This window comes from Rhamphochromis sp. 'chilingali' (assembly GCF_963969265.1).
Source record: "Rhamphochromis sp. 'chilingali' genome assembly, chromosome: 14".
NCBI lineage: Eukaryota > Metazoa > Chordata > Actinopteri > Cichliformes > Cichlidae > Rhamphochromis > Rhamphochromis sp. 'chilingali'.
The window spans coordinates 20,997,942-21,010,266 of NC_137941.1; the positions used below are offsets into that span (position 1 = coordinate 20,997,942).

The window sequence follows — 12,325 nt, forward strand, 5'->3', positions numbered from 1 at the left end:
CGTACATGTGTATGACACAGATACCCGCTGATCAGTGCTGAGGGACATTAGAGTAAAATACTGTTATTGCACTCATTAGAACTGAAATACAGGGGTTTTTTGTATTGTCATTATTTTCACTCTAATGGTTGATATTCACTCATCTGCCACTTTATTAGGTACACTGTGCTAGTCTTTTGACTTCAGAGCTGCTTTGATTCAACAAGGTGCTGGAAACATCCTCAGAGAGTATGGTCCATGCTGACATGATAGCATCACACAGCTTCTACAGATTTGTCTGCTGCACATCCAACTAAAACGAAGCCAAACTAATATGAGCAGTGCTAATGAGCAGTTATTGAAAAGTTAAATATTTAAATCTGCAACGATTTTTAAAAAGATGGTTAATAGTTTAAAGGGTTATGTCCCATTTCTTTCTCGTAGCAGCTGTCTATCCGTTGCATATTTTCAGATTTCACAGCTGGACGAGTTGGTAAATCTGTGATTTCTAACACATCAGAGAGCTCAGTACTCACTCTTTCCTCTTCTATCTTTCTTCATATATGTTTCTGCCTCTTTTATAAATAGTCTTCCACTCCTGGATCAGAAAGAAGGTGGGGGTACCTCAATGTCCCCGACTCAGATGCTGAGACTGTAAGCCTCTCCTTTGGTAGTTGTGCATGCTTTTATTGCACATTCACACAGTAAAGGTGCCGTAGCAAAGCACCAGAACCTAAATATTACATGCAGGTTTCAATAATATATAGAGAATTTTCATGAATATACCATAAGATGATATTCTGAGTGTAACTGCATGCTCACTGCATGGTTTTGCTCGTACTTTTCCTTTTTTCTGTTGGTGCTTTAATTTGGTGCCCCTTGCATTTAACAAAGCCATTTGTCATGCTGACTTCCTGCAGGAAATAAATGAGTAAGACTTTACAGTAGAGGTGGGGTGAGAGAGCCAACGTGGCTCAATTCTGGCTTCTGGAGTCTTTTGCTCCCTGGATAGCAATATTATTATCAGTGGATTATGCCAGTTTTATCCTGTCTGGAGCTACAGCAGTCATGCTTTTAAAGACATGTTCCAGACATAATTACCTGCTGTGATTGCAAATATTTTTTTTCCTCAGAGAAATAGGTTTGGCAAGAGTTCAGTGTGAGGGGGAAAATTGTGATGGTGAATGTGGCATAAAAATGTTACTGTTTAATTTGATGGGCAAACAGTGAAAATTCAGGAGGAGCAGCCACCCAAGTCAGAATTTTACCGCTTTTTAACTTTAAAAAAAAAAGTTCACTTTTATTATATTACATGTTTGCTAATGTGGCTTTTATTTGATGGAGCAGACCTAATTTCTATGACAGTTATAACCCTGTGGATCTGACTATTTAAGCTGACGACCAACAGCAACAAGTGTTCTTCAAGCAAAGTCACATCTCTCTACACTCTCAGTTGACACAGTTTGCTGCATTCACAGGTCTGATGTGACTGTGGACTCGACATCTTTAATGTTCAGTCTCTGAAATTTCCAAAAATGGCAACAAATGCCGGTTAAACTTCTAAAAGATTGGCCAAGTGACAAATTCTACAAAGTCTACACGCTGCTACATGTCACGCATCCTTACATATGTCTTGACATTTCCAGACAGAATATAAATGCTTTTTCTCATTTATACCCCCTGAAAGCTTCACGTTTTGCAGTTCCCTCAAACTTCCAGTGACAGCAATGATTGACGTGAGCCTCAGTCTGAACATTGTGCAGATTTTCCTCCTCTTTTGTTCATCGTGTTTTGTTTCCACTGTATTTCATCACTTCTCTTGCGTCACATGCTCCCCTGTCTCCCTTCTCCCCTCCTTTATCGTCGCCGTCTCATATCTACGCCTTTATCTCTCACCTTGGCCTCGTAGAGCAGTATAAACAGCACGATGAGCATGTACAGCGAGACCGGTGACTATGGCAACGCAAAGGTGAGCGGCGAGATCCTGCTCAATGTCAGCTACAGCTACAAGACCGGCGCTCTCAGTGTCCTTGTGAAAGAATGTCACAACCTGGCAGTAGGAGATGAGAGGAGGCAGCGCACAGATGCGTAAGAGAGCACGCACGCACACACACACACAATGGCGTAAGAGGACTCCGTTATAACCTGCTGTGTGTTCTTGTGGCAGGTATGTGAAGACTTACCTGTTGCCAGATAAGTCCCGACAGAGCAAGAGGAAGACGAGCATCAAGGCCAACACCATTAACCCTGTTTTCAACGAGACTCTGCGGGTGTGTGAGAGGAAAACTCAATGAGAGCTAGAGAGCAATGAATTAATACGTTACATCATAAAACGACATTCAGTTGATCTTCTCTTGTGGGATTTTTTTTTTTTTTTTGAACTTCCTCTCTCTCAGTATGTGATCAGCCACTCGCAGCTGGAGACACGAACCCTGCAGGTGTCCATATGGCACCACGACCGGTTTGGACGCAACAGCTTCCTGGGAGAAGTGGAGCTGGCCTTTGACGCCTGGAAATTCGATTGCCACATAGAGGAGTGGTACACACTGCAGCCCAAGGTGGCAGCCTGAATCAGCACATATAGTGTTTTTCAGCTACCTCGTATAAATATGAGCATCTGGTTTATTAGTGTGTGTGTGTGTGTAGGTGGAGGGCAGTATAGACGCAATGCTCCAGTATAAAGGAGAACTAACTGTTGTGTTGAAGTACATCCCTGAAGGAAAGAACGTCACACCGACTGCGGACCAAGTACAAGGTATGTTCATGGCTGTCATCACCATTAAACTTTACAGTATGATATACTGTATATAATAAGATTTCTTGACATCTGGAGTACATTGCTGCAGATGTTCTGTCAGTCTGTGTTGGCAAGTGTGCTGTTCTATGCAGCAGTCTGCTGAGAACACAGCATCAGAAACAAGGATGCAAGGAGACTGGACAAACTGTAATCGGAGCCAGACTGGACATGCTGGGGGAGGTGGTGGAAAGATGCACACGAAAGACGTTAAAAGCCATCCTAAATAACTTTGATCTCCTCCTTTACAACACCTTTATGAAACCAAAAACCATCAGTACTGGAAGACTCTGCTCTCTCTGTTGTAAAACAGCAAGATATAGAAAATCATTCGCACCCACAGCCATCAGGGTTTCAGTTCTCATACAAACCGCAGATGAGCTGTCAGACATTTGAATTTCCCTCGGGGATCAACAGAGTTATTCTTCTTCTTCTTCTTTGCTCCTTATTAGTGACATTTTAAACCACAAAATCAAAAACATGTTTGTTATATTTAAAACTTTGAAGTTCTGAGGGTCTGAATAATGTTTGACTGCACAACATGAGTTTGTGATAATGAGTGACCTACCAGTGAGTTGTTGATTTGCTAATGAGGATAAATATATATTTGCCCAACCCTCTTGGATCTAAATAAAATCCTTCTTATCCCCGTCTGACCTGAAAACATTGTTTTTCGCTACTTTCAGACGTTCCCTGGTTTTTATCCCCAATTACTGCAGCGCGACTGCTCGACTGCTGCCCAAATGATTAGAAAACAGAAACTGACCTCCTGTTTGTGACTAGTGAAAAATATTCCTAGACATCTATAAAGCACTGCATGGTTTTGTAGAGCAAGTGGTGTTGTTAAGGTTGGTGCAAGCAGAGGATTGTCACAGGGGTCAGGGCTGAAGGAAATTCTTTGATTTTTTTTTTTCTATATGACCCTTTTTTAATCATACAGACGTGTACAGACACACGCCCCCACACACACACGCACACACACACTCTCCAAAACTAATACTTGTCTTAACCAGATGCATGTATGGATCAGGTCTGGTAAATCTGAGAAGGAAGGAATGCAGTGGGCTAAATCACAGCTCTAAACTAGGGGCTGAAGTCCAATGTGCACAATAGCTGCTATAGCTGAGACTTTTTGGGGGGGATTAGTGTGTTCTTTTCTTGTGAAAATCCTGATAAGATGACCACCTGACCACCAGATTTTATCACTACAGTACACAACATCTGTTTGCTTGCAACCAGGTACATCTTAGGCTCCTGAAGGTACTCATCTATATCGTGGATAAAGAGGCCCATTTGTAATTTATGCTCCTGTAATGTCTTATAAAAGCATTGTATCATTTTAATTTCACAACATCTAATTGATTTCAAATGCAAAACTTTAATTATGCAAGCTATTTTGTGTTGAGATTGCATTGCCTAGCAACCACCTAACACCTGACAAAAATTACAAACCAAACAATACTGCATCATGAGCATGCAGTAGTTATTTAAAATGCGAAAAATGCAAATGTCCAAAATATTGAACAGAAATGGAAAAACTACGTTTGTGTTCTTACACCAAAAATATCCACTATGCTGTCTGCAACAGATGATGCTTGTGTGGATTTCATCACACTAAGTAACATAAAAACTGGTTAACATAGGTCTTCATTTTAAAGGTGGGTTTAAATTGAGGCTTCCATCATCTTTCACTGACCACATCTCAGAAGAGATACGAAACACTTCCTTTGTGAAACTTTTGCTCTTTGCTGGCTTATATTTATAATAATAAAGCATGTAACTATGGTAACTGACGTGGTCATGTGTGACATGTGGCTGCATGGTTTTCATTGCTGTGGTTTGCATGAATTAAATTTGTATCCTGAAATTCCTGAATAAATAAAACATGAAGGGCCATATGCTTTACAAGCATGAGTCACTACTTTGTAGCTAGTAGGGATAGATATTATTGAACTTAATGCCTTTATTGATTCTGCAAAAAGGTGCAATTTATTTATTGATTTTTTTTGTGTAAGTCAGTGTGCACAGGTCATTGATATCTCTTTCTTACTGTTATGACTGATTTTATTTAATTTTGTATCTAATGTTACATATACATTATAAACTTTCGCTTGCACATGGATTCATTTGTCTGCTTTTCCTACCAACGCAGTGAAAAAGAGTTTTCTGAAGGGCAAAAAGACGAGCCCTTTAACTCTGCCTGAAGGGGGCATGGTTGAGCTGCTGGTCAAAGGAGCCAAAAATCTCACTGCTGTCAAGTCTGGAGGCTACTCGGATCCTTTTGTGAAAGGGTGAGACACTGGTTTATGAATTTGAATGAGGTAATGAGGTTTTACGTCAGAGTAGGCACAGCTTTTATGAAGCACACATATAACTTACAAATGTAAATGATCTAAATGATATTTGACGTCTCATTTCAGAAAATGTAATCTATTTTGGCATTTACAGTGTGTTATTCTTCAGTTTAAAATCTGGCACTAGTTGTAAATCCAAATCATGAAGTTACATGGACACAGTTTGAGACAACAGGACTAATTTTTCTGCCTCTGTAGTCACTTTTTTACTACTTCTGAAGCTGTTTCATCTCTTTGGGTCAGTCTTGCATCTCTTGGAGCATCTCATGTCTTTTTTTTTTGTCGTCCTCTGATTTCTTTTCAGTGACCGAATTTTATTTATTTATTTATTTATACCATTTTCCCCTACCAGTATATTGATGCAGTATGGAAAATGAATGATAGTGGACTAAATTGTGATTTCTTAAAAAACACAGCTTGAGTATATGCTAAGTAACTTCTATCCTTTTTCTTAGATACCTCCTCCCTGATAGCAACAAGTCAACCAAGCACAAGACCGTGGTGGAGCGACACACCGTGAACCCACAGTGGAACCACACCTTCACCTACTGCGGCCTGCAGCCGGGAGACCTCAACAACGTCTGCCTGGAGCTGACTGTGTGGGACAAAGAAACTGTGTCCAGCAACGTCTTCCTGGGAGGGGTGAGGCTGGGAGCTGGCACAGGTAAGACTGTGTGGCAGGAAAACAAAATAATCTGGTTAGCCAGTGTTATGAGAGAAGGAATTTCCATGTATTTTTTCTGTTACAGTCAAAATGTTGCAGAAAATGTTTTATTATTTTTTAAACAACTCATATGTTGTATATCTGCTTGAATGGATGCTTTTATTTATCACATTAATTAAAATTTTCCTGTGAGCCAAAGTCAGACGTATTTATATTTATTCATAATTTTGCTACAGTCCTGTCACATCCACAGTGTAACAGACATTTTCCCACTTCAGCCTACATTTTAGATTTCCCACACTTATAAATATACTTTTTTGTTTTTCGGACTATGTCCGAGATTAGAGTCACAGGTATTATTTCGACATATACTGACATCACTATTTTAAACTCTGCTCGAATTAAATGTAAACATCCATATGTCTGTACAAAAATAAGGACAGGTATTATTGGTGTATGAGGAAAAGAAAACTGCCTCATGCAAACCTTACTCTAGTAGTTCTCTTCAAGCACATGCACGGTTTGCACATTAAGCAAAAATCATAAAGCATATGGAAATCCTATTAACTGTGGGCTGTCTAGTTCTAACAAAGTAAAACAAATGTGTGTGTTTCTCTCTGCTCCCATCAGGGGAAAGCTATGGGAAGGAGGTCGACTGGATGGACTCGTATGGGGAGGAAAAGCGGCTGTGGCAACGAATGATTGAAAATCCTGAAGTCCCTCATGAGTGCACTCTGATGCTGCGATCCAGCATGTGCAAGCACAATACATGAACCCAAACGAAGCACAGCTAGAGAAAAGACTGAGACTGGAAGGGAGAAGGGAAAGAAGTCGTCTGAAGGTGTGAGGAGGAGCTAGAAAAGCGGAGCGGTCAAGGGGTAAAAAAAGAAGGCAGTGAAGGGGTCAGGACTCAGAATAGGAACAAAGCCCATGCCTCTCCCTGCTTCTTTTCTCTTCAGATCCCTTCTCCCATCCACAGGAGCCAGTCATGCCTTACAAATTCATTCACATGTGCCCCTCAGCCCTCAAAAGCATCTAGTCTTGACCAAACACTGCTGTTTATGGAAAACCAAGTGCTGTATTTAACATACTGTACCTTCTGAATAAGCACAGGGTGACTCCCAATATGTCCGCCTGTGTCTCTGTGAGTCATTTCTGCATGTAGCGGCTGGAGACCATTCACAAGGCATTAGACGAGGCACCGATCAGTTATAAATAAATGTGAACACTCCCCTTATAAACAGCAAAGCTGAATCCTGTTTTGAAGCACATGGGATGTTGAGTTCATCCCCTCAAACAGCTGCGTACAGGTGTAGAAAGTGACTCACTCTTACTACTGTGCTGCTCAAGTACTCAAGAAGTACTTTCACTTGAATTTACTTCTTCATAGGCTTTCTTTTAGATTAAAGAAAAGATTAGCAACAGAACACTTGGAGAGATTTAAATTACATATGCATACATATAATTTAATAAAATGAGAAATAAAATGAAATTTACTTAGTTGACATTGAAATAGAAGAACAGGAAAAAAGTCACTTTTGAGAAGCTGGGTGTAGCTGGGTAATTTTTCCATGGATAGTATAGCAATAGAAGGATGTTGTGAATCCTGTACGTTCATTGTCCCCATAGGATGTACCCTCAGGATGATAATGATTCCCTAATATTCCCTTGGGCTTTGCCTGCTGGAGGAAGGTTTCACTTATCCTGTAAAGTGGTTATATCAGTGTTCAAAACTGCTGTGCTGGTGAATCATGAATAGTTCCTGGTTGGCGCATCCTAGTGAACCCAACTTTCTCAATCAGCCGCTCAAGGGTCGCATTTGAATTTTGAATACAATATCTTCAACCTATAAATTGTGTGAACAAAATGTTATGGCATTCATAACCCTCTTAGAATTCTCTTTTAATAACTCTTGCAATCTGAACATTTGTTTAGTGCCCCCATCTGGTCAGAACAAAGTGCTAATTTGCAAATGTTAGCATGCTAACACAGTAAAGCTAAACATCACACTATCGGTATGCTAACTGTAGCGTTTAGGTTTGCTGCTTGCATGGCTGTTGTCCTTTTAAAGTGCATCTGCACGGGAAGCGGTTTGCAGTAAAATGCTACAGCAAGTCAATGACATTTGGCAACTTTAAGCTACCATGGGTGGAGGAGGGGGAAAACACTGCCACAAAGTTGATGGGTACTGAGACAAGCTTTCCTCAACTTCAAGGCAAGTGGCTTAAGCAAGTACTAAGTAAATTAGAGGGTTAACTAGTAACCACATATAACCCTAACCCTTACCCTGGAATTTATGCGTCGTTTACCAAAACGATGGGTCAAGCAAATCGCTCCCTGTGTGTATGCAGCTTTATGCTAGGTTCAGACGACACTATGGCCTTTGAGATTACGCCGTTATAGACTGAAATTATTTGACCAGTAATAGAGGTAATTTGTGCACATTGCTTGAGTTGTCCGTCATATTGAATGTCATGCAACCACCGATCATGAGTAAAATCTGTATTCCCCAACTGGTTTGCAAGTGGTTGCTGGATGTTGCTGGGTAAAGTCTCAAAGAGGCTGCTGCACCAAAAACCTTGCAATTGCCTTGGCTGTTAGCAGGGTGTCAAGTTTGGCTGTAATTTGTGTGAAAGATGCCTTCTTGCCTAGAAACACTCATTAACAACTAGCGAAGTGCTAAATAAACTTTAGAAAATGCAAGGCAAATGGAAAACCCAGAACCTTCACCTTCAAAGTAAAAGTCAAAGGTGCAACTGTTGTGGTTATTATCGCACTTTTCACAATGGCGCTATCACTCAGTGAGTAGCTGGCGCGTCTCTGACAATAACTACAACCTGAACAGTCTGTTAGCAACCAAGGCAACAAACACAAATACATGTTCTTAAACAGGTCAAGGATTTTTGCTGGTAAGTGCCATCAGTCTCTATGGCTGTGTGACTCGGGCCTTATTCACTTGACCCTACATTGTCGCACGAACAAAACAGCAGATGTAACATGATTTGGAAAATGTCACTAGCCAGTAGTTTGCATTCTTTCATGACCTGTGTGATGCGCACAATGCTTGTCTTCTACCCCAACCCCTGACACCTTTCTGCTGTTTTGTAGTCCAAACCTGACGTAGTCCTATTCTTTGAGGGGGAAAAAGAAAGTTGCTTTGTTTTGTTTTTTTTTGTTTTGATTGACTAAATAATTACAGATTACCCAGCTTAGACTAGCTTTGATGTAAATTGCTTAACACTGTATCAGTGTGATAATAGAAAATGCATGGTATTAGAGAAAAAGAAAAGATTATATAAAGCACTGACATTGTCACTTTACTCCTAGAAAACAGTTATTTGAAGTGCGTTCCCAGCAACCCCTGAGAAGGAGGCTGTTTGCTAAGAGTGAGTCAGCACTGAGGCGAGCGCCTCCATCTCAGTAATGAGCCGGTGACAGTCGGTGACCTTGCCCCTGTCGCCCGGAGCTCTGTGGTCCACCGTCATGCGTTGAAACGCACAGTTAACAAAAACTCATCTCAAGATAAACTCCGTAGAGCAATTCTTTATGTGGAATGCCAATTTTTTCTGCTTGTCCTCTGAAAACGTCCGCTCTCAGCTCCCAGTTTGACACCCAGTTATAGTAATAATACATGTGTTAACTGTCCAGCATACATGACAAGTCGTGCAATACCCAATTACTGAGAAAACTCTTGATGTACAGCATGTACTCTCTGTTGTCTGGTTTCCATGCATCAGATTCACTGTTTGAAAGCCTATTTCATCCCAAATGTGTTACGAGAATATTTTGAATTAAACACTCTTTCCATACACTGTACCCATTTTAGTCTTGATTTTACTTTGGCTCAGTCTTAAAAACATGTTCATTTATACGTTCAGTCATTGTTTGACTCATTTTACCGCAGATTCCTGCATCAGTGCAGTGTGCCATGAAGGCACTCGGCTTGTGGCACTGCTTACGTGTTTCCTGAGATCTGGTTCAGGTGAGTTTGGTCAATCAAGTGCAATGACAATATGGTCAGCAAACCATTTGGTGGCAGTTTAGGCACTGTGGGATGATAAGACCTGTTTGAAAGGGAAATCAGCATCTACGTACAGCTGGAAACATGAAGTGCTTTCCAATCTCCTTTTTGATGGCTGCATCGATTTTCATCCACTTTGTTTTATCACGTTCAACCAACACCAGCAGATGACCTGGAAACTTCACACTGGACTTTATAAACACTTTATAAACACTTGTTTTCAGAATGCTTCTGTACGTGCAGCTATCAAACAACATATCCAATAAAGAGCTCAACATCGTAACAGGTTTAATTCTGTGGCCTTAAGGTCACCTAGAAAGTGGAAAAATATCCCCATAGCTGGGTCTGGGTGCAGTTTCCCCCTCCAGGGGCAAGGGTACCTAGACCCGGGGCTTAGAGTACGCTTGGGGAGTGTGATTGTGTGTACAGTGTCTATTTATGTCTGTCTCCACGTTGGGTGATTGCTGAGTAATTGCATATGAGAGCATGAGGGTGGGAATGGATGTTTGTATCTGTGTGTGCCTGTTTGTTTGTGTCTTTATGTCAGGTTGGGTATCAGACGCCACCTCTCTGGGGACATCTCAGGCCCTCCAAGGTATGGAGGCCTATCTCCCCTCACCACTCCCCCTGCCAGTGGCCGACGCCCGCAGACATCGGGCGGTTCTTTGTGTCCGGGGATGGGCGTCCAGGTACGCACCGGCTCACTCCTTGTGGCTGCTTGTCGGAGCCTGGAGCCTGGGGCTCGCTCGGACCTCTTCGGGGGTGGGGTGCCCTCAGCCTGGGGCTTGGTCACTCTGGCACAGCTGGCTGCCGGCGGAGCTCACGAGCACGTCACTGCAACCCCCCCTGGCTTCTGCTTCGTGACTGGTGAGTGACCCCTCATTTGGGGCTCTCCTCAGCTCTTTCCGGGATAGTAGAACGGTTGCCCCTCCGTTGGTCTTCCTTGGTCTCGTGTGCTCTGAGGGCCTCTGGATGTCTGGAGCCTGGATCTCCTCCATACCTGCTTCATGCCCAGGAGGACGGGGCTATGGCTCCCCACACCCTCTAGGAGATCATTACATGAAGGAACCTTTTAAATACAAGCGCGCTCACAGGTGTACACACAGGTGCTCACAGACACAAGCTACACCCTTTTTAGCTCCTACCTCAAAGCACACTGTGCAGTGTCGATCCTACGTGCCGCACAATACAGGGAGTGCAGAATTATTAGGCAAATGAGTATTTTGTCCACATCATCCTCTTCATGCATGTTGTCTTACTCCAAGCTGTATAGGCTCGAAAGCCTACTACCAATTAAGCATATTAAGTGATGTGCATCTCTGTAATGAGAATGGGTGTGGTCTAATGACATCAACACCCTATATCAGGTGTGCATAATTATTAGGCAACGTCCTTTCCTTTGGCAAAATGGGTCAAAAGAAGGACTTGACGGGCTCAGAAAAGTCAAAAATAGTGAGATATCTTGCAGAGGGATGCAGCAGTCTCAAAATTGCAAAGCTTCTGAAGCGTGATCATCGAACAATCAAGCGTTTCATTCAAAATAGTCAACAGGGTCGCAAGAAGCGTGTGGAAAAACCAAGGCGCAAAATAACTGCCCATGAACTGAGAAAAGTCAAGCGTGCAGCTGCCAAGATGCCACTTGCCACCAGTTTGGCCATATTTCAGAGCTGCAACATCACTGGAGTGCCCAAAAGCACAAGGTGTGCAATACTCAGAGACATGGCCAAGGTAAGAAAGGCTGAAAGACGACCACCACTGAACAAGACACACAAGCTGAAACGTCAAGACTGGGCCAAGAAATATCTCAAGACTGGTTTTTCTAAGGTTTTATGGACTGATGAAATGAGAGTGAGTCTTGATGGGCCAGATGGATGGGCCCGTGGCTGGATTGGTAAAGGGCAGAGAGCTCCAGTCCGACTCAGACGCCAGCAAGGTGGAGGTGGAGTACTGGTTTGGGCTGGTATCATCAAAGATGAGCTTGTGGGGCCTTTTCGGGTTGAGGATGGAGTCAAGCTCAACTCCCAGTCCTACTGCCAGTTTCTGGAAGACACCTTCTTCAAGCAGTGGTACAGGAAGAAGTCTGCATCCTTCAAGAAAAACATGATTTTCATGCAGGACAATGCTCCATCACACGCATCCAAGTACTCCACAGCGTGGCTGGCAAGAAAGGGTATAAAAGAAGAAAAACTAATGACATGGCCTCCTTGTTCACCTGATCTGAACCCCATTGAGAACCTATGGTCCATCATCAAATGTGAGATTTACAAGGAGGGAAAACAGTACACCTCTCTGAACAGTGTCTGGGAGGCTGTGGTTGCTGCTGCACGCAATGTTGATGGTGAACAGATCAAAACACTGACAGAATCCATGGATGGCAGGCTTTTGAGTGTCCTTGCAAAGAAAGGTGGCTATATTGGTCGCTGATTTGTTTTTGTTTTGTTTTTGAATGTCAGAAATGTATATTTGTGAATGTGGAGATGTTATATTGGTTTCACTGGTAAAAATAAATAATT

The 12,325-nt window shown here is 42.3% G+C and overlaps 1 protein-coding gene across 4 annotated transcripts in view; it reads left to right on the plus strand.

Moving 5' to 3' along the window:
- The window catches only part of sytl5 (synaptotagmin-like 5), a 44,778-nt gene extending 35,171 nt beyond the window's left edge, over nt 1–9,607 (plus strand). For 3 of the 4 annotated variants that reach the window (XM_080904085.1, XM_080904087.1, XM_080904086.1), the window contains exons 10-17: nt 568–633; nt 1,889–2,067; nt 2,147–2,249; nt 2,376–2,537; nt 2,626–2,734; nt 4,926–5,064; nt 5,583–5,791; nt 6,422–9,607. In XM_080904085.1, coding sequence (XP_080760211.1) covers nt 568–633; nt 1,889–2,067; nt 2,147–2,249; nt 2,376–2,537; nt 2,626–2,734; nt 4,926–5,064; nt 5,583–5,791; nt 6,422–6,564 — 1,110 coding nt within the window. In that variant the 3' untranslated portion in view covers nt 6,565–9,607. The remainder of the gene's footprint in view (nt 1–567; nt 634–1,888; nt 2,068–2,146; nt 2,250–2,375; nt 2,538–2,625; nt 2,735–4,925; nt 5,065–5,582; nt 5,792–6,421) is intronic. The other variant, XM_080904088.1, reaches the window with a different exon arrangement.
- The last annotated feature ends 2,718 nt before the right edge of the window (nt 9,608–12,325 follow it).